At 40.2% G+C, this 23,731-nt stretch overlaps 1 protein-coding gene across 1 annotated transcript in view; it reads left to right on the top strand.

Moving 5' to 3' along the window:
• Positions 1–18,393, top strand: part of MRPL1 (mitochondrial ribosomal protein L1) — an 82,839-nt gene extending 64,446 nt beyond the window's left edge. Inside the window, exons 8-9 of the mRNA XM_073637085.1 lie at positions 9,509–9,590; positions 13,294–18,393. Coding sequence (XP_073493186.1) covers positions 9,509–9,590; positions 13,294–13,400 — 189 coding nt within the window. The 3' untranslated portion in view covers positions 13,401–18,393. The remainder of the gene's footprint in view (positions 1–9,508; positions 9,591–13,293) is intronic.
• Positions 18,394–23,731: the final 5,338 nt, after the last annotated feature.

The following is a 23,731-nucleotide window of genomic DNA, read 5'->3' as shown; positions in this document are numbered from 1 at the left end:
AAAATATCATGCTAGAGCTTAATTTCAGGGAAGGTCTTGTTTTAGAGAAAACGCGATAATATACAGTGGCATGTAAAAGTTTGGACACCCCTGGTCAAAATTACTGTTATTGTGAACAGTTAAGCAATTTGAAAATGAAATGATCTCTAAAAGGCCTGAAGTTAAAGATGACACATTTCCTGTGTATTGTAGGCAAAAAAATATGTATATTTCTATATTTTATATTTTATAAATTACAAAAAGGAAAATGGGCCAAAGCAAAAGTTTGGGCACCCTGCATGGTTAGTACCTAGTAGCCCCCCTTTTGCAAGTGTCACAGCTTGTAAACCCTTTTTGTAGCCAGCCAAGAGTCTTTCAATTTTTGTTTGAGGGATTTTCATCCATTCTTCCTTGGAAAATTCTTCCAGTTCTGTGAGATTACTGGGTCGCCTTGCATGCACTGCTATTTTGAGGTTGAGCCACAGATTTTCAGTGCTGTTTAGATCAGAGGACTGTGAGGGCCATTGTAAAACCTTCAGCTTGCGCCTTTTGAGGTAGTCTATTGTGGATTTTGACGTGTGTTTAGGATCATTATCCATTTGTAGAAGCCATCTTCTTTTAAACTTCAGCTTTTTACAGATGGTGTTATGTTTGCATCAAAAACTTGTGGAAATTTAATTGAATCTATTCTTCCCTCTACCCGTGAAATGTTCCCCGTGCCATTGGTTGCAACACAACCCAAAAGAATTATTGATCCACCCCCATGCTTAATGGTTGGATAGATGTTCTTTCCTGAAATTCTGTGCCCTTTTTCTCCACATATACCTTTGATCATTGTGGCCAAAGAGTTCTATTTTAATCTCATTGGTCCACAAGACTTGTTTCCAAAATGCATCAGGCTTGTTTCGATGTTCTTTTGCAAACTTCTGATGCTCAACTTTATTGTGAGGAAGCAGGAGAGGTTTTCTTCTGATAACTCTTCCATCAAGGCCATATTTGTGCAGGTGTCTTGAACAGTAGAACAATGTACCACAACTCCAGAGTCTGCTAAATCTTTCTGAAGGTCTTTTGCAGTGAAGCGGAGGTTATGATTTGCCTCTCTAGTAATCCTACGAGCAGCTCTCACTGACATTTTGCCTGGTCTTCAAGACCTTATCTTGACCTCCACTGTTCCTGTTAACTGCCATTTCTAAATTTCATTTAGAACTGAGGAAAGGGCAACTTGAAAACGCTTTGCTATCTTCTTATAGCCTTTTCCTGCTTTGAGGGCCTCCACCATTTTCATTTTCAGAGTGCAAGCCAGCAGCTTAGAAGAACCTCTGGCTTCTGTGGCTTCTGTTCTTTGGCACAAGGTTAGAGGAGGCTGGGTTTTTTGCATCACCTGGCCTTTCCGAACGATGATATTGATAGTGATGAAGTCATAACCCTAAAAGGCTAATTAAGGTCTGGAACCTTGGTCAAAGTTATCTGAGCACATAAATCTGCAAGGGTGCCCAAACTTTTGCATTGGCCGATTTACCTTTTTGTAATTTATAAAATGTAAAAAATTACAATATAAATATATTTTTGCCTAAAATACAAAGGAAATGTGTCATATTTAATTTTAGGCCTTTTAGAGATCACTTAATCTAAAACTTGCTTAACTGTTCACAATAACAGTAATTTTGACCAGGGGTGCCCAAACTTTTACATGCCACTGTATCTATCTGTAATTGACATGGTAACGTAATCTACTTGTCAACAGCTAGATGGACACAAGTATTTCTGCTTCCACTTGAATGTTGGCCACACAGAATGCCGTTGAAGGACTGTCTAATGTATATCCCTAGGTTCAGTCATTTTGTCCATGGCAATAATAAATTTTTTTTTTGTTCTGTTCAAATTGTTGCAACTTCTACATGTTTTTTCTTTGTCCCTTTAATATTTTCATACACATGGGAAGTATTTAATTCTACTTCAAATTCTGCTATATGTTTGCAAACATAGCTTGTTTGTTTTGGCTACCTGACATCTTCCATTGTCTCCTTTCCCTCCTGCTGTTCTGTTACCATTACCTGTCTTCCCTGCTGAGCCAGGAAGATGAGATGAAGCAGCTTCTGACAGCATGGAGGGGGGATCGATTTGCATCGCTGTTTTAGGAGCTTTAGTGTGGTTTATTGTAGGACTGTACTTCCTTACTTGCCTGGCTCTGCTCTACTCTCTTTGCTGTAAAGCGAGAAGTTATGAAAGCGACGTTCTGCACTCCTCACAAGTCTCTGATAGCATTATCATTGACACAGAACCCCACTGATCAGGCACCTCCAACTAGGAGCTTCACATGGACTGCTAATAGCGGATTAGGGAACAGAGTAAGTACTTCTGTCCAATGAAGGCATAGTTTACATTTTGGGATGATAGCTTTGTTGCATTTCTATGTTATGAAAGCTTTATATAGTAGAATTCATATATGGAATTTGGGTTCAGAGTATTCTTATGTAGGAAAGCATGAAAGAAGAGAAGCTGCAAATATGCATGGTACGCATTGTGATGATCCTAGCCATTGGGGAGGCACAGGCTATGGGAGACAGGAAAACACTGCTCAAAAGCTTTTCACTATCTATCACGTTATTCATTTTAATGTATGTTTTTACACCAGTTGTATTCTACTTATGCGAACTACAGTTCTGTAAAGATTCTTTTTTCAAAAGGGAGGAATGATAAAGCCACATAATGTTCTCTACTTGCATGTTATTGATACATATTATGTATGTATATATGTGCACCAGATATAATGAGGTATTTCAGATTACTACAACGCCTGAAGCAGAAGAGCAACTCTGTCACTGCATTTCTAGTTATGCGGTATGTATAGTCAGGACGTGGCGACTATGATGACTGTTTGACTTGGTCTTTTTTTGGGTACTTTATTTTAGGATTTTTTTGTGCTAATGATTATACCTTTTTATTATATAATATGGCACTTTAAAGTCATAGAATACCTCTAGTGGCTTTTTTTTTTAATTTTGTAGTTTTCTATTCTAATCCATAGATGCCCCCTTTGATGACATTATTCACTAGCAGAGTTAATCTGGGACTGCCTAGAACCAGCAGCCATGCCTGTGGGGCATCCGGCAATATCGTGACTGTCATGTCTAATGGGGCAGCAGCATTTACTCTGATTTTATTGGCTTCATAGTGCTCCATGAGTGCTATTAGGCTGCAGAAGAGACAACAAAAGTGGTTATAAACTGCATCTAGTCCTGTTCCTGCTAGATTGCAAGAACTTTAAAGCAATAACACCAGAAGGCTTTTCTGTTGACTTGATAAAGCTCCTAAAAAGCAGTGGATTTTCTCTACAGATGTGACTGGGAAGTGACATCTTTACACCTGACACTGCGCTGACTCCCGAGAGCAAGAGCACTGCAAGCATTTAGTCAGTGACGAATATTGGAAGAGTCGTTTCCGTAAAACAAGATACATATGGTTGTGTGGATCAGTTCTTCATATGAATAGTACAAAGGGATCCAGAGGTGAATCAACCCTTTAAGGCACAGTTGGGATTTCAAGAGAGGAATTTGCTGGGGTAGGAGACAATATGATACTTGGCTTCAGCTGCTGTTCTGAAATTTTGTGCCTTTTTATAATGATGTCCCATTTTGATAAATCTGGTGCAGTTTATGCCACTTTTGCTGACTTGTTAAAGGGGTTGTCCACTACTTTATATCATCCCCCAATGTATTCCCCCAGGTCCCATAAGTGTTTCTCTAAATACCTTGTGGCGCTATCACTGGCCGCTCACAGGCATCACGTGACCCCCGGCTGCAGCCGGCTCGGACATCTGCTGATGTCACGACAAGTCCAGGCTGCAGCTGAGGGTCCCTCTTCCACGCTCCCCACGGTGGATGCTGGGCTGTGGGCGAGGTTACCCAGCACGTCACACCCGGCATCCACCGCGCGCTCTCTCTCTCATTCACTGGGAAAACGCGCAGTGGATGCTGGGTGTGACGCTCGGGGTAACCCCGCCCACAGCTCAGCATCCACCGCGGGGAGCGCGTCACTGATGTCACGCCTCACTTGACATGATATCAGTGACGGGTCACGTGATGGCTCTGAGCGGCCAGTGATAGCTCCACTCAGAGGCAGAAAAGGCACCGCAAGGTATTTACAAAAACACTTCTGGGCCCCGGGGGGATACATTGGGGGCTTCATATAAAGTAGTGGACAATTTCTTTAATGCATAGCGTGCATCCTCTATACTCTGATTAAAACTCCACCGTTGTGCAAATAAAAAGGTCACTGCTACACTGAGGTCTTCATTTTCCAGCAATGATTATTAATGGTTCTAATGCGCTGGGTGCGAATGTGTATTACATAAGTGATTTTATTTCTACTCGGACAGCTATAATAACCCTTTGTTCTTTAGCTGTCTTATTTATAGCTGCTGTTAATCTTGACTATTGATTAGCATGTGCTCGACATCTGGTCACATTTATGAATTAGATATGTTTGCAATAACTCTGCAATCAATTTTATTTTGGTTGTCAACATGGAAAAAGCAATGGCGCTGTAAATCTGAATGCATGCTTTTGTGTTTTTAATCCTTGACCATAAGGGTTAGTTTACACAAGCAGATGATCGTTAATAGGATGAACAGTGTGATCGTAACTCACGACAAGCAAACATTGTCAGACAAGAGTGTGTATAGCAAAATTGCCTGGCCTAGCACCACAATCTAACTAGATGCATGTTTGTGCCAATGTCCCCATAATGATAAACGAACACGAGAGCATGGGACACAAAAGGCACCAAACACACAAAATAATATAAATAGATACACAATGTTGTGAAAAATTCATACAAAATTTATTATTGTTCTCAAAACATTTAAACACCACCATTAAAAAAACATGATTAAAAAAGCATGTAAGACAAACAAAACAAATAGATAGAATTCCCTTACAGAAAATAGTGTGATATAATTCGGAGTAGTAAATCAGTGACCTATGCAAAAATGGTCAATAATCACGGTACATAGTTTAAATACACCTAGTAGAAAATTCTAAACATGATTAAAATAGAGCAATTATTAGAAAAACATGATTTGCTGATAGCCAACCAGGTCCACTCCCCTTTGAATAATCAATACAAAATGCTCACAAGGAGAGAATCACATATAAGGAGAAAAGTGGTGCCAAAGTAAGGGATAAATATAAAAGTACCCATAATATATATGCACAGGTAGAAAAAGAGGAGATGTCAATAATACAAAACCTACGCGTTACGCCATATGATTATGGCTTCCTCAGGGGTATGAAGTCTGTGTGTCCGTATTTGTCATCAGTGTACGGTCCGTGTGTCCGTATTTGTCATCCGTATACGGTCCGTGTGTCCGTATTTGTCATCAGTATACGGTCCGTGTGTCCGTATTTGTCATCAGTGTACGGTCCGTGTGTCCGTATTTGTCATCAGTGTACGGTCCGTGTGTCCGTATTTGTCATCAGTGTACGGTCCGTGTGTCCGTATTTGTCATCAGTGTACGGTCCGTGTGTCCGTATTTGCCATCAGTCTGTAATCAGTGTTTTTTACTGATAGATAAATTACCAAGCTTTGTCATATCCTTTGTAGTGTTAAATCTGTGTGCTGAATGTGTTTTTCATGGATCCATAGAAATGTATGGTCCCTTTTTATCCGTGATACCAGATATAAATGGACATGCCTCTGTGAGTTATGTACGGAAACACAGACATGTGACTAGCACCATAGATTATAGTGGGTATGTGTTGTATCCGTGAAAAAAAACTGATAGCATAGGTTTGTGCAACAAGGACTTCTCAATGAGGCCTTATCGCGAATGACTGCTTGTGAATATTAGAATATAACAGATTATCAGCCAGTGTAAATGGGCCTTAAAGCACCACTCCAGCATTTTGGGTTTTTTTCAGCGCTGAAGTGGCGCTTTAAATCTAAGCCCCCTGCTCCACCCCGGCCATATACACACCCTTTGGTGTCTTCACAGTTTTTTCGGGGCTGCTCCGGTCTCCCTGCACCATCTTGTGAGTGCTGCCTCTGACTGGCTGGAAGTCAGAAGTTAATTCACAAGCTCTCAATACAAGTCTGAGAACCAGATCGAGGTCCTCATAGACTTATATTGAAAAGTGACCTCCGCAACGCTCCATGAAACACTAGAACTGCCGGCAGGTCACTTTTCACCGAAGAGCAACGCTGTAAAGAAATAAAGGTGGCGGCAGGTGAGTATGAGGCACAGGAATTACATTTTAAAGCACCACTCCAGCAGTGCAATAAAAAAAAAAAAAAACGCTGAGGTGGTGCTTTAAGACAAAGTTGATTAACATTTAACAGAAAATAACAATCAATATATTGCATACATAAGCAAATTCCACATGTAATGCTACTCAAACAGATTTCTGCTGGAAAATCACACAAAGTCCACAGATTTTGACGCATTGTTTCTGCAGCGCTTCCAACCGCTGATTTGAAAAGCAATCCGTATATTTACTTCCAGTGACTTTTCTGCTGATATTTTGCAGGTTCCTCTGTCAGTCCGTGTACTTCTGGACACAGTAATGATCTGCCAATGTATGTGACCCCTGTGAAGCCTGTGATTAGCTGCAGCAGTCACGTCTACACGACATGTAATTGCTGTTAGCCAGGGAACAAGGAAAGCCAAGGGAGCATTTTAGACCATTTTAGGCACCTGCACAATAAATGAATCATAATCTACATAATAAAATGAGGTTTAATAAGACAGAAATGTACTCTAGTCTATGATTGGGAGAACATTTCTGTTGCTAAAAGATGAAGCACATGGCTATTTAAAGGGAACCTGTCGGGTCTGCAGGTTAATAGCGTTATGAAGGTGCTCGGCTGCAGTACTGGAAGTATGGCACCAGGAAACAATGAACTTGGTTCCGGGCATGACTAAAAGACTGCAGCTCCCAGGAAAAATAAAGTTAATTTTCTCCCAGGTGCCGCACTTTCAGTAAGGCCACGGCACCACTATCAGTATTTGGTCAGTATATTTTCTCAGGAGTGGGAGCCAAAACCAGGTGAGGAACAATCAGAGAAAAGGTATAATAGAAACAAGTCACCAATTCTGCATTGATCACCCACTCCTGGTTTTGGCTCCCACTCCTGAGAAAAAATGCTGACCGAATACTGATAGTGGGGCCGTGACCTAACACTATTAACTGCAGATAAACCCTCTATCTGCAGGTTAATAGCGTTCTCAGACTTGTCAGGTTCGTTTTATTGCACTCTGGATCGAGACTGGCATATAAAACACTAGTCTTGATGAATGGCCCCAGTAACTCCCAGAATGCCGACCTCTAGTAAAATACCATCGATTTGATCTCTGAAAACCGCAGACTTGTGAATCCAGCTGTGGGGAAAAATTGGGTAAAGTTATAACGTGCATTGTAATTTTGTAATTTGATGAACCCTATGTGGATTTTATTGATATACACTGTGTTCCAAATTATTATGCAAATAATATTTTCTCAGATTTTCCCAAATTACCTATATGAATTGCAGTCATTGTAATTTTCCAGTCAAATAACTATTAGAGTACAATTGAAAGGTTTTTGTACAAACTGCCTATGATAACAGTATATTTTTAAAAAAAATAAACTCAAACTGCATTCAAAATGCATGTTCCAAATTATTATGCACAGCAGAGTTTTCAACCTTTTCATTTTAATAAAGAACAAAAAAATGGTCATTTTTGAAATTATAAGCATTAGCAGGTTATTACAAACTGAAATCAAACAGTTTTCAACTCAAAACTTTATTCTAGGTGATGTTACATTTGCACATAGGACCGCTTGTTCGAAGGGAGCTTCTGAACTCTCTCGTCCATTGAATTTGTCAGGTTTTGGATGGTTTCTGCTGTTGCTTAGATGTGAACTGCCTCCCGCCATCATAGACACTCCTTTTCTTCTGATGCTCCAGAGGTTCTCAATGGGGTTGAGGTCAGGGGAGCATGGGTGCCACACCATAAGTTTGTCCCCTTTTATGCCCATAGCAGCCAGAGATGCAGATGTGTTATGTGCAGCATGAGACGGGGTATTATCATGCATGAAAATGATCTTGCTGCGGAATGCACGGTTCTTCTTCTTGAACCATGGAAGGAAGTGCTGTTTGAGAAACTCAACATACATTATGGAGTTCATCTTTACCCCTTCAGGGATCCTAAAAGGGCTGACAATCTCTCTTCCCATGATTCCAGCCCAAAACATTACTCCACCTCCTCCTTGTTAGCGCTGTAGCCGTGTTTGCATGGGGTGTCCATCAACCAGCCATCCTCCACTCCATCCATCTGGACCATCGAGATCATTTCATGCATGATAATACCCCGTCTCATGCTGCACATAACACATCTGCATCTCTGGCTGCTATGGGCATAAAAGGGGACAAACTTATGGTGTGGCACCCATGCTCCCCTGACCTCAACCCCATTGAGAACCTCTGGAGCATCAGAAGAAAAGCAGTGTCTATGATGGCGGGAGGCAGTTCACATCTAAGCAACAGCTCTGGGAGGGTATTCTGTCCTCATGCAAAACAATTGAAGCAGAAACCATCCAAAACCTGACAAATTCAATGGACGAGAGAGTTCAGAAGCTCCTTTCGAACAAGGGGTCCTATGTGCAAATGTAACATCACCTAGAATAAAGTTTTGAGTTGAAAACTGTTTGATTTCAGTTTGTAATAACCTGCTAATGCTTATAATTTCAAAAATGACCATTTTTTTGTTCTTTATTAAAATGAAAAGGTTGAAAACTCTGCTGTGCATAATAATTTGGAACATGCATTTTGAGTGCAGTTTGAGTTTTTTATTTTTTTTAAAATATACTGTTATCATAGGCAGTTTGTACAAAAACCTTTCAATTGTACTCTAATAGTTATTTGACTGGAAAATTACAATGACTGCAATTCATATAGGTAATTTGGGAAAATCTGAGAAAATATTATTTGCATAATAATTTGGAACACCGTGTATAATCTATAGCATGGTGTTAAAACTGCATCTTCACAAGAAATGTGGCCACTTATAAATACACAGACAGGGAGGGGTAGTTAGGTAACAGCCGGTGAGCCTCAGGTTGTGTACAGATCCCCTACCTACTGCATTCTTTAATGATTTGCCAAACTTCATGCGGCAATGCCAAAAAAGTTGTATCCATGTACTTCCTCCTGTTTCTAAGAATCTGACCTACTGCGCTTTCTTTTCACCACCATGACCCAGATGCCAGCTGGCAGTCGACAGGCTGATTATACTAGGCTTCTTTCAGACTTCACCCTAATAAGTCTTGGCAGCGGAAAACCTACAAATGAGTTTCAGCCAGGTATCTCCGGTTAAATGTAGTTTGATAATTTCAAGGAGAAATGCAGCAAAAATGAGAGCTCTGTACCTCCTAGTAAAATGAGATTGTTTTGAGTACTTTACGGTTTACCTTTGGTCTGTACAGTTGAAAAGCGTGCTTGTGTTCTTGCTTAGTCTTGCCATAAGCATATTGATGTTTTTTCTTTCCAGCTGGACATGCCCGTTGAGCACATAGCTGCCAATCTTGATGCCCTTGTAAAGGATGTTTGCAAACAAAAACCATTAAGCTTTGGTGAGTATTTGTGTTACATTTATTTTACGAAATACAAGAAAAATACCCTTTTATCCCAAATATACTTATCACTGAAAAATACTTCAAAATTCTATGAATTTAAGGGCATTCGTGGAAAATGGGTTGTGTCCAACGTGGTAACGACAATGCCTCCTAAGACTTTTACTGTAGCCTATCCTCAACAAGCATTCTCAAGAGTCATCCCAACAGAAGACAGTCCAAGTAGAAAGGTCTACTTGTCTCTCCTAGTCTATTAGTAGGTCCTGCCTGTGGCGGACAACAAACTGTATGAAACTATTTAAAGTATTTGAGAGGGGTTAATAATCTGTATCCAGCAGAATGTTCTTCAACCGCTGTTACCAAGTAGTTTCCAGAATGTATTCTGTCCAGATTAACCTTTTTTGACAATTGTTTAGGTAGTATCATTGTCAGTGTTAATAAGTTGTAAAATGACAATTTACTAGTGAGAACTTTTTCAACAAGACACACTTGAAAACACTAAGACACCTCCGCACTTTTTTTTCACTCTGTTTTTGCTTCCAAAATACAGAATTCAGCAAAAAAAAAATATATATATATATATATTTATTAAAAAAAAAAAAAAAAAAAAAGCTGTTGCACTGACAACTTTTTTCTGTTGTCCCCCACCATTCTTTCAGTATTAGAAATACAAGTAGGGTGGGGGAAAGCATTAGAGTTTTTAGGTAGTACAACCCCCTTCGGTTATAGGTAGGAAGGAAAACACATAATCCTTCTATAATGGGAAAGCCGTTGAGGAACGAAGATAACAGCACAGACCTCACATTCAGCAAGCATTAGGATATGTGCACAAGTTGAAGGGAATGTGTCTCCCCCTGGGCAATATCAGACCTCTACTATGGGCATACAGGGTATAGAAAAGTAAATCTATACTTACCTGTATGGCCCATAGCAGAGGTCTGATTGCAGAGAGATCTGGTTTTATGAAGTCTGTTTTCCAGAGGCTTTGTCCAGGGGACACCAAGCAGATCCATTTGTGTTTTTTTTTTTTCTGAATGTGTGTGTCTTTTCAGACAGGCACAGAAACGTAGTCAGCTACATCTTAATGGAATGATTAGTGACTACTGAACCAATGTTTTTTTGGTTTCCTCTCTAGTGCAACCTGGTTAAAACTCCTCAATAAGTGCTGGGACACAATGTCTTCCATGATCCATTCATTTGCAACCCCTGGCAAAAATTATGGAATCACCGGGCTCGGAGGATGTTCATTCAGTTGTTTAATGTTGTTGAAAAAAAGCAGATCACAGACATGGCGCAAAACTAAAGTCATTTCAAATGGCAACTTTAGGGCTTTAAAAAACACTAAAAGAAATCAAGATAAAAAATGTGGTACTCAGTAAGGGTAATTTTTTTCAGACCAAGCAGAGGTAAAAAAAAAATTATGGAATCACTCAATTCTGATGAAAAAATTATGGAATCATGTAAAACAAACACACAAAAGAACACTCCAATACATCACTAGTATTTTGTTGCACCACCTCTGGCTTTAATAACAGCTTGCAGTCTCTGAGGCATGGACTTAATGAGTGACAAACAGTACTCTTCATCAATCTGGCTCCAACTTTCTCTGATTGCTGTTGCCAGATGAGCTTTGCTGGTTGGAGCCTTGTCATGGACCATTTTCTTCAACTTCCACCAAAGACTTTCAATCTGATTGATATCCAGACCATTTGCAGGCCATGACATTGACCTTATGTGTCTTCTTTCAAGGAATGTTTTCACAGTTTTTGCTCTATGGCAGCATGCATTATCATCTTGAAAAACGTCATCATCCCCAAACATTCTTTCAATTGATGGGATAAGAAAACTGTCCAAAATATCAATGTAAACTTGGGCATTTATTGAAGATGTAATGACAGCCATCTCCCCAGTGCCTTTACCTGACATGCAGCCCCATATCATCAATGACTGTGGAAATTTGCATGTTCTCTTCATGCAGTCATCTTTATAAATCTCATTGGAACGGCACCAAACAAAAGTTCCAGCATCATCACCTTGCCCAATGCAGATTCGCGATTCATCACGGAATATGACTTTCATCCAGTCATCCACAGTCCACGATTGCTTTTCTTTAGCCCATTGTAACCTTGTTTTTTCTGTTTAGGTGTTAATGATGGCTTACGTTTAGCTTTTCTGTATGCAAATCCCATTACCTTTAGGTGGTTTCTTACAGTTCAGTAACAGACATTGACTCCAGTTTCCTCCCATTCGTTCCTCATTTGTTTTGTTGTGCATTTCCTGTTTTGGAGACATATTGCTTTAAGTTTCCGGTCTTGACGCTTTTATGTCTTCCTTGGTCTACCAGTATGTTTGTCTTTAACAACCTTCCCAAGTTGTTTGTATTTGGTCCAGATTTTAGACACAGCTGACTGTGAACAACCAACATATTTTGCAACATTGCGTGCTGATTTACCTTCTTTTAAGAGTTTGATAATCCTCTCCTTTGTTTCAATTGTCATCTCCCGTGTTGGAGCCGTGATTCATGTCAGTCCACTTGGTGCAACAGCTCTCCAAGGTGTGATCACTCCTTTTTAGATGCAGACTAATGAGCAGATCTAATTTGATGCAGGTGTTAGTTTTGGAAATGAAAATTTACAGGGTGATTCCATAATTTGTTCCCTCTGCTTGGTCTGAAAAAAATTACCCTACTGAGTACCACATTTTTAGTGTTTCTTAAAGCCCTAAAGTTGCCATTTGAAATGACTTTAGTTTTGTGCCATGTCTGTGATCTGCTTTTTTTCAACAACATTAAACAACTGAATGAACCTCCTCCGAGCCCGGTGATGCCATAATTTTTGTATTGCCTAATCCATATCCCTCCAGCGCACTAGGCAACCACATCACGTGGGTTAATCTATCATACCCTAAATGCTGCTGAATGTTTGATTGCTTGAAGTTAGTCACCACTTTCCCCTTCCCCACTATGAAGTATTCTTAAAAGTTGTGATACTGAATGTTCAGGGACTTCATCTTACTACACTCATATTAGACAAGCTGGAACAGTTGGACCATCAATTGGCCATAATTTATGAACTAGTGACTTATTACCCTGGATCATAAGACGCATCCATGATAAGAAAGTGTAAAAATCGGAAAAGTAGAGTTACTGTATATATCCTACGGGTAATATTCATGTGAACATACAGTCTGTAGTTCGCAAAAACATTGCCGGGCACTTCTCCTTAAAGAGCAGTACCAACACAGATTTAAGCTGGCCATGCACGCTAGATGGCCGTCGGCCATCTCAGCTGACACTCGCAAACACAGGAGCTCTGGTTCTGGCCAAGTGCTCCCGTGTTCTCTATGAGAAGGTTTCCCACTGACATGTCAGCTGGCGGCAAATCTCAGGGAGAACAAAGTTATCGGCAGTCAGAAATTGGACATGCGCCATTGACATCTCTCCCGACCATCAGTCAGCTGTCGCCCCCATAAATACTAGAACATTGTATGAACCCGTGGATATCGGTGGGTTGAGTCACTTATTTACGTACGGTATATTGCTTGTACAGTATAGCAGTTTTCAGCCATGTATTTAAGCTTGGGAAGACCTAACTGAAGCTATGATGTTCTATATTCTACAAGTACCAGATATAATGATCTTTAGTATAGATGTCTCCAATGATGGACCTACAAATTTTCATCACTAAAACGTTTGTTTTCTTAGGTCCCTTTGTGGAAAGGTCCATCATCACCAGTGCTACAAGTGAAGCCCTTTTTATCGATTGCCACAAATACTTCCCAAAAGAAATTGAAAACATGGATGATGAGTAAAGGCAAAAGATAATAGGATGACTTGTCCAGCACTGACCCAGACTGCGGACTCACGTGGAGCGTGTAGAAGCCAGTGGCATTTCTGTGCAACCTGTCATGTACAATGACAAGACGTGGACCTAAATGAACTCTCATTACAGTCGAAGAGGAAAATACAAGGAGAGCAACTTCTGTCTGGAGATGGGAGAGGAACTTCTTTTTTTTTTTTTTTTTAATAAACCTATTTGCTAATTAACTTTTTTTTTGTTAAGAAGGTTCCTGCTGTATAAAACGACATATCAGACACCTCTCGTAATTGTACTGATGCTAATGAGCATCATACAAAACAACCTAATTATAGACTGTCATTTATTCCATTAGCCAAACCTGTTTAGTTTGGCTGATGACCTAAATTTTCATACTGCACTAAATGATTCATAGGTATAAATTATTTTACCTGCATTTTCTACAGGCCAACACAAGTTGCCTACAATAAAAGTATACGTTCACCCACACATATTTACACTGCATAATCAATTAGATGGCTCAGACTTTGTCACTTTTGGAGCCCTTCCAACATACATATTATAAATGCTATGAGCCAGAACAGAGCAGTTTCAATGTCAGTTTCCACCACAATTGGATATGAAGATGATTCGGGGGGTAGACTGAAAGTCCACAAAACATTTTTGTTATTTTTATAGTAAGCCCCTCTGACTGTTTGCCTTCAGGTACCACTAGAGGGAGCAGGGAACATTTCTGCATACTGTGCTTTATTTTGTCTGCAATTGATAACATTAGCTCCCATGTTCCCTCTAGTGGACGCTGCAGTTAGTGAGTGTGTTCTACCTTAAATTTATGCCTTTGTGGGTGATTTTCAGCTTTATACTGGTCACAATTCTTGTTTTTCTAAAATAAAGATATGTCAAGAAATAACTTGGCAAAGATCTGTAGCTCTAAAAATTAATGTAGCTTTAAAAAATTGCATTGTGACCTCTGTTTTCTCACGGTAGCCACAATACTGCCAGATAGGTTGCACAAGGTGAATTGATGGAATCTGTGATATAGCCCCCAACACATATGACCGCACCACCTTCGATGTTGGTTCTTGAAGCTGGCATGTGAATGAACAACTGATAGACTGCTGCGGTTTGTAACGCCATGTATTACTGAAATATCAATTGGAAACTTGTCTGCTTTTGCTTAGACAGAGAAGCTGGATTCACATTCACATATTCAAGAAACATATAGTACTAAGCACGTGAATGGAGTTTTTGAAAACGCCATTCACATACTGCGTACAAAATCTGCAGCAGTCTACAGGTGACCTCTGCATTTTCAAATCCATGGCATACCCTATCTTTCACTTAATCAAGCCACATTTTACCTTCTATAATGAAAATCGCTATATACAAGGCCATTCCATAGCTGATTTTTTCCATTTAATAATAATAATAATAATAATAGTTTATTTTTTATAGCGCCAACATATTCCGCAGCACTTTACAATTTTAAGGGGGACATATACAGACAATACAGAATAAGCATATCTCATATCGAACGGAGTGAGGGCCCTGCTCGCGAGCTTACAGTCTATGAGGAAGTGGGGGAGACACAAAAGGTAAAAAGTACATATATTGTATAATGCAGCCTTGATATACTGAATAGGATAAATAATAATACATGGACTGGTCGCCAGCCAGTATGTGTGCAGTCCTGACAGAGGCTTTTATGTGCATGGTTGGTTTGAACCCGAAGTTGAAGAAGATTTTAATATGGGGGAAAGCTGGGATGGACAGAGTGTGTTTAGGTGATACGCCAGTCTAAAGAAATGTGTTTTTAGGGTTCGCTTGAAACTGTGGGTATTGGGAATTAATCGAACTGTCCTGGGTAGTGCATTCCAGAGAATTGGCGCAGCACGCGAGAAATCTTGGAGACGGGAGTGGGAAGTTCGGATTATGGAGGATTTTAGTTTCAAGTCATTTGCAGAACGGAGGGCACGTGTAGGGTGGTAGACTGAGACAAGGGAGGAGATGTAGGGGGGTACTGAAGCATGGAGCCATTTTGTGTGACCCTATCCTAACTTCTTAATGAGACGCGATCATCAAACCGTGACCTATTGTTTTACATAAGGTTTTTGTGTTACATTTATAGAAAAAAAAATTGGCAATCTTTTTTGATTTTTTCATGTCATGCACAATCTTTATTAAAAAAAAGAAAAAATATATAGTAAATCTGCAATTTTCACACTTGCCCCTTGGGCTTCATATTTCCTGTCTTTTCTGGAAGAGTTTTCAGCAGGTTCCTTATCGGCAGAGGCAGGATTACAATAAAAGTTAGCACCTCTATACACAGCTGACAACAGAAATCACTGTTCACAATAGGCGATGGTACTTCGCTCTCTCGCCCTTCGCAGTGACCTTTGCACATTCTCATTAGATGCTTCAATACAAAAGATAGGATCAGCATCTCATCATTGCTGCTAATGTACGTGTGAATTTCCTGAAACTGGAAGCATGAGTCTAAAAAAGCCCCTGTGACCAGTGTAATAATTGCAAAATGATCTTCTAATAAAGATCGTGATATGAAAAAATATTGACAAATTTGTAAAAAAATACTTGTAACACAAAAACCTGACTTAAACAATGGGGAATTTTCTGATGTTTTCCCTTTTCAGATCATCCCCTTTACTCTGTAGTCTAATTCTAACTTTATAATGTTTCATAACATACAAAACAGGTTTATGAAAAGCTAATTAGAGCTCTTGTTATGTTTGGACTGATAGAAGGAAACAAATAGGGGCACAATATACATCTGTCTTCATCTCTACTTCCTTCACACCTCTGAATCCCTGGAACATTCACAGATAAAGAGGAGTAGTCAATAAGTTACCAGACACTGAAAGAGTTAGCTAAGGTCATTACCTCCATGATTTGGTTTCCAATGTTAAATTACCTGAAGGTAAATGGTTTCAGCCTATTAAAGTTTAACCTAATAAATGTTACCTTGTGTCTGTACAATAGAACCATTGTTGAGCAGTCTGACAGCCAGTACAGTCTTTAGGGACGTTCCCCTATTCTTCTGACTTGAGTGCTCTTCTTACCATGGAAATAGGAATACTTTTCACCAGCTTGTTTTCTGTCCCAAGTGACCTCATGTCATTTTGTCAAGAGCGTCTGAAATTGTAAGGACAAATATACTCAGTCTTGCTGTCAATCAACCTGTGCAAATAAGCAGTTATTTCTCTTAAGGTCATGTTCACATGTTCAGTATTTTACATCAGTATTTGTAAGCCGAAACCAGGAGTGGGTGATGAATACAGAAGTGGTGACATGTTTCTATTATACTTTTCCTCTGGTTGTTAAGCTCCTGAGTTTGGCTTACAAATACTGATGTTAAATACTGCGCATGTGCACATGGCCTAAAGGGGTTGTCCAGCCAGGTAAAATGATTTAGGAAACTGCTTAGAAAAGTATAAAATAACAAAAGAAGCCAAAATTGAGTTACCAATCCCTGGTGGCTCCTGTTCTGACTTTTCCCAGTTCCCCAATGCGGATGTTTCCTGCTCTAGTGACGATATGGACACTAGTCGCAGCGGTTACCCAATACAGCCATTGACCGCACTTGGCCAACCTTCTTGTAGTCTATAATTCCACTTTTGTGCTACAGGCTCTGCAAATCTTCACAATCCTTATTTCCAAAAAGTTAATTTAAAATAAGGCTATCAAATATGGTAGCCCAGAGGTTGCAGGGCACCCTACGCTGCCGTTCACCTTCCGCCAAACACTTGTGTGAATGAAGCACGATACAATAATAATGAAGCTGTAGTTTGTGTTTCTGTAACTATGCTGTGAAAGGGAAGGCAGAAGTGAGGAGAAAAATTTTCTCGGAACGTACAATCGTTGCACTAGAATATTCCAGCAACAAAAGGTGATAGGATGAATAGGTATTAAAAAACAAGTCATATGTCTGTCAACAGAAAAAAAAGTTATGTGAGGTTTACAATGTATCAAAGTTTGATTTTGTGTGAACCAGGTCCAAAGATCGTGTACAGTATTTTGTCGTGGGCTCTACCTTAATCCGCCCAAAAAAACAAGTGCAAAGACGTCCAAGTCACCGCCAATGAGAACTGCTTTATTGTTTTGCACATAAGGAAAACAACCTCTTTGCATACTGACTTCTTTACATTTTGAATTGAGTTTATGGAAGAAAAAATAATCTCTGTATCCTTAAAGATTGTGAACATCTTTAACATGCATAAAAATAATTTTTGTCCATGTCAATGGGTACCTTTGGTTAACAGAATCGCATTCATTTTCAGTCATCAATATTAATTTCTGCATTATCAGACCACATCATCCAGGCTTCAGATTTTTCACTTGTGAAAAAAGTTTCTCCCAGTAGATTTGTGTATGCCCAGATTGCTAATGTTTTCATTATCTTGTATAGCAACACAATTTCTATCCTGCACTTATTTCCTACTCTTCATGTACTTTCTTCCTTTTCTACAGCCCATTTTCCCTGCATACCCTGAGTCTGTACATGCTTAATCCCCTGTGCATTATGTGGAGAGCTATGTAAAAACCCCTCCGCTTCCCTGCTGCTATCTCTAAGGCCGGCTTTACTTGACCAACTTTAATGGTCTGTGTATGGATAATAATGTAGAGACTGACCATGGGATTCCATACTCAAATTAAGAGTATGAGGGGAAAGTCACACGGCTGTATAACTCAGACAAGGATCGCAACGCAATGCTCGGACTGGCCGTCTGCTTGTGACCGCTTTTGAAATGCCAAAATTTACTTTTTTTTTATCGCACGCATCTGCCTCAAAAATGCAATAAAATCGTAGTAAGTACTCCAAATTATATCAATAAAAATGTCAGCTCACCGTGCAAAAACTCAAGCTCTCAAACAGCTCCATTGATGGAGAAATTAAAAACAAAAAGTTATAGATCTCAGAAAATGGCAATAAAAATAAATACATTTGGTTTATGAGTTCATCATTTTTTTTTTAAGCCACTAAAATAGTAAAAAGAAAAAAAAAAGTATGGATGTTTGGTATCACCATAAAAATGAAATGAAATCGCCAGGTCATTTTAACTGCACAATTAAAGCTGTAGAAATTAAACCTCCAAAAAACAATGGAGGAATTGCATTTTGTTTTGTTTTTTTTGTCAAATGGCATTTTTTTCCCCTTTTTCCAGTACACCATATGGTAAAATTAAGTGTATTGCAAAAAAAACAAGCTCCCATATGGATGTTGATGAAAAGTTACAAGTCTTTGAAAAAAAAAAAAAAAAGCAAAGAAAAAAATGAAAATTCAATAAACATTGAGGACTTGAATCAAAAATACCACGGACTAGTGAGCCACTGCCTGGAAGGTGAGGATCAAAGGGGTAAGTTTAATGGTTTATTTAACACACTACTAGTGATGAGCGAGTATGTTCTGTGAACCCTTTCGGCGAGCATGCTCTGGTGCTTGCCGGGTGTCTTCAGCGTGCTCGGGTGTTATGTTTTAGTCGCCTTGCGCGTGATTTGCGACTGTTAGGCATTCCTCACATGTATTACAGCTGTCAAACACAGGCATTCCTCACATGTATTACAGCTGTCAAATAAACAGGCATTCCTCACATGTATTAAAGCTGTCAAACAGTCGCAAATCATGCACACGGGAGCGATTCAAACATAACACCCGAGCACGCTGAAGATACTCAGAAAATACCCGAGCATGCTCGCTCATCACTACACACTACGTGTTTCAGGCCCTTTGATACCATACACCTGATGAAGGAACCTCATTGGCTCTGAAACGCATAGTGTGTTAAACCATTAAACGCACCTCCTGGATCTTCGTCTCCCGGGCAGCATTCACCAGCCAGCGGTCTTTTTGATTCACATCCTCATGCGAGCCGAACCCAGGTATCCGCAGACACAGCTGCATCTAACACACGAGGACTCCTCACGATCATCAGCGTTGTGCCTGGCTTGCCCAACACTAACAGGTGAGTGGAACCGCTCACAATTCACCAACGCAATCCATGGTCTATCTCCGCTAGGAGCGCTTCTCTTTTTCTAATTTACAATAAATATTAAGACCATTACACAATACTCACGGGGAACCGCTACGTGATGGAGAATCTTTCTGAAAGACTTGTTACGAGTGCCTGTTCTAGTTGAATGTAATGTTTCATTTTTTGCACTTAAGTAATGTCAGAACTTGGAATAAAGATATAAAGTATTAAATTAAGAATATATACCGCTTGGTGTTCTTTTTTTTGTTGTAGATGGAAAAAATGAAAACACAATAAAAATTGGCTGCGTCCTTAAGAAGTTAAGGCCCGTACCTGAGCCCATTCCAATATTGCTTATTTAAATTTATCATAACAGGGCTTTGTATGGAAAACTTTTAAAGGAGCTGTCCACTACTTAGACAACCCCTTCTCAATCACCAAAATAACAGCATGTGCTCCCCTCCAGTGCCGGCGCTTTTCCAGCGATATCGGGGCTGGGTCTCTCGGGGCTTACGTAATGTTATGTCCCCTATAGCCAGTCAGCAGACGCTAATAGGCCGCTTCATTCTCACTTCCTTCGGACAAAACTAACATCCGCAGGTAGTGAAAACTGCTGCTGCTCTCTAAAGAACGTGAGAGTAGAGCAGCCATTTGCAGCTGCTGATTGACTGCAGGGCTAACGTGACATAACGTCCTAAAAGCCCTGGGAGACCCTGCACCGACGTTACTGAAATGGTGACGGCACTGGTGGTGAGTGTCGGCTGTTTTTCATTTACGTGGGGGGATATCGTGACTGTGCAGGGGTTGTCCGATTAGTGAACAACCCCCTACGTGCAAACACTAGGTGTGGTGTGTTTCAAGTAGCCTTAGTCCTATGCTGGTCCAAAGTGTCTCAATTACGCTGACCTGAGAAAATATTTTGAGGACACCAACATTGAATTCTATTATGTAAATATGTGGAAAAAAACCTCAATCATCTCTTAATAATAACGTGCAATAATTCCACATTTTTTCATAAACGGTGAACTTTAGGAGCATCCCTTTTAATACTCAGCTAGAGAAGCATTTGTAATAATAGGGCATGAAGTTATATATAGCTTGTGGCGTGGTTGTTGGTGACTCTATGTTCTGTTTCATTGCAGGAAGATCATTCTACTCTGTATGCTGATTTGCATTTTCACTATTAAAATTTTCCATCCGCCTGTGTTCTCAAGAGTCTTATTATTCTCCTTGTTATTGTCAATACCTTTCATTCATTTCCTAAACAAATTACCACCAAAAAATATGCACAATATATGCATGCGGCTTTTCATTTGAAGTGTAAGCTCAAGTGTTTACAGCCGGCTTTACAGAAAACCTTTCAGCTTGTTTTAATATAGACAGAGTTTTAGAATTTCCTTCTTCTTATTAGTTCTTTTCTTTACTAATTGCGCAGTGGCTCGGCCAATAGATTTTTAGCCTCGTAAGTGCATGGACAATGAACGTAAATAAGAACAATATATCAATATATTGTCCCATCTGCAGTGCTATGCCAAAATCAAACTATGATATTAAATGAAAACAGAAAAATCTATGTACTATATAATGTTATACAACATTGCCGTATATATATATATATATATATATATACTGTACGTATATACACACATATATATATATATATATATATATATATATATATATATATATATAATAAAGTTGATATGTATCGGTCACCAAAGACAATGATTACTAACAAACACTTTACATAGTACATGGTGAAGCCAGACGCACTTTCTTCTAGCCCTTTTTTCAGCTTGCTAATCAGGCTTTTTTTTAACCCTTTTCCCATCCACCTTGCATATGGAAAAAGAATCACAAAACAGAGGGAACCTCCATAGGTCATTGGTCAGACATGCCTAAACATTTAGCACTTTTCTAGGGAGCTTTGACAGAAGACAACCATCCACGGCTTTGAAGTTGGGTCCTTCTCCCTTAGTTACGTTCTGTGCATTGCAGAAACCTCCAGACCGGTGGACATTTAACCAGGCACTTGCCAAGCTTAACTTGGCCATCAGCTACAAAGACTTCAACCTCAGTATTGCCGCAGGACACCGCTTCACTCATACATCGAACTGACTGTTCACAGAATAAAGTCTCTTCACGGCAACATTGCACTGTTTAGTAGAGATGAGCGGTGTTCGACTAGAACTGTTCGCCAATCTCAAATTCGAGCTGTTTTGGGTGGTGTTCGAGTCGTTCGATGAACGCGAACGATTTGCAAAAAATTCGGCTGTTTGAAGTTATGTTCGATAACTGTTCGTGTACCAAAAGCGTGTCCTGCATGTCTGGCGCTATTTAGAGCACCAATCATGTAGGGATTGTCTGCCACTCACTGTAATGCCACAGCCATGGTGATTGTGGCATTACAGTGGTTGCCCAAATCGATGGGAACAGTGCTCACAGTGAAACATGAAAAGGCGGCAATTCAGCAGCGGCATACACCAGTACCGACAATTTATAACAGAAAGAATAAAGCATCACACATAGATTAGATAGATAGAAACATGTCAGTCACATATATAAGAAGTACAGTGACAGTGTTGCTTACTGTACTTGTCATTTAGTGTTAAAGGATTTATTTAAAAAAATAATAGTGTTTTCATGCACCCGTCTCTTTAAAAAAGCCGGCTGGCAATTCAGCATCGGTACCTGTCAATTTTATAACCGAAAGAATAGAGCATCACACATAGATTAGATACATAGAAACATGTCAGTCACATATATAAGAAGTACAGTGATAGTGTTGATTACTGTACTTGTCATTTAGTGTTAAAATAAAGGATTTGTTAAAAAAAAAATTGGCGTGGGGTTCCCTGTAATTTTAGTCTCTAGCGGAGGTTAAGCAGACGGCTGGGGCAGATGTTTGAAGCCTGGGAAGGGGGTAATACCCACAGAGCTTCCCAGGCTACTAATACCAGCCCCCAGCTGAATACCTAGCCTTTGCTAGCTATTAAAATGGGGAACCCCCAAAAAAATTACGTGGGGTCCCCCCTATTTTAATAGCTAGCAAAGGCTAAGCAGACAGCTGGGGGCTGATATTAATAGCCCAGGAAGGGTGCCATGAATATTGGCCCCCTCCCGGGCTAGAAACACCAGCCGTCAGCCGCCCCAGAAATGGCGCATCCATAGGACGCGCCAATTCAGGCACTTAGCCTCGCTCTTCCCACTGCCCTGTAGCGGTGGCAGTGGGGTAATAGGGCTGGGGTTGATGTCAGCTTATAATGCCAGCTGACATCAAGCCCAGGTTAGTAATGGAGAGGCGTCTATAAGACACCCCCATTACTAACCCCATAGTCAAAGTTAAAAAAAAAACACAAACACCCAGAATAAAGTCCTTTAATTGAAATAAACACACAATTCTATATTGTTCTAAATTAAACCATACTTACCATCACGCCCATTCCAGCTGAAGCCAATGTCTTCTGCAATAAAAGTAAAATAATAAAGCAACATCATCCTTACCTTTCCATGGTTCCCACCACAGCTTCAGCTCTGCTACATTCACATGACAGGCTGGATCGCAGCCGAAAGCTGCCATCCAGCTTGCCATGCCGCAGACACTGAGAAGCGCAGCCATGCTTGTGCTCCTCAGTGTCTCGCTGTGACGGCATAAAGATGAGCCAAGGTCATGTCCAATGAACTTGGCTCACCTCATGCACGTCACTGACAGCGTGGGAAAATTCTCCTGCGCTTGCAGTCAGCGTGAGAGAATTTCTTCTCTGTGTCTTCTGAGCAGCTTGTCAGCTTTTGGACACCTTTGAAGGTGTTTTCTATGTGTTTCTATGTGTTTTTGTTTGCCTGCCATTGGTTTTAACGGTGTTCGACGGTGTTCTAAGGTGTTCGACGAACATTTCCACGAACATCCCGGTGTTCGACGAACCGAACCGAACACGAACACTACGGGGGTGGCTCAACACTACTGTTTAGCTGCACCATGAGATCCCATAGTGCGCCCTTCTTCACAATCCTCAGATACAAAGATGCAGCTAGGGATTCAGCATAGAGGTGGAGGGTGGGGTGGCAGAAGACTTTTAAGTGGGCCCCAAAGCAGGGAAACGCATGTTTACAATTCAGTGGAAATATGCTTTGGGGATCCAGCCAGGGACAATAGCTGGAGATGAGACTGGTCTGGTGCCACCCTCGGCTGGTGCTTCTCAGTGCTGCTGCAGGTGATATGCAGGTCTCTCCCTATGTACATGTGATGGAGAGACTTGTCAATCACCTGCAGCGGTGCTGGGAATAGCCGGCCAGCCAGCCAGAGACAGAGCTGGACTAGAAATTACCATCCCCCTGTTCT

The sequence above is a fragment of the Phyllobates terribilis genome, unplaced genomic scaffold, assembly GCF_046119375.1.
Source record: "Phyllobates terribilis strain yellow unplaced genomic scaffold, ASM4611937v1 Scaffold_1__5_contigs__length_1240528914, whole genome shotgun sequence".
In the NCBI taxonomy this organism is placed as follows: Eukaryota; Metazoa; Chordata; class Amphibia; order Anura; family Dendrobatidae; genus Phyllobates; species Phyllobates terribilis.
Note: the sequence above shows the minus strand (reverse complement) of the source record. Positions and strands in the feature narration are given on the sequence as shown.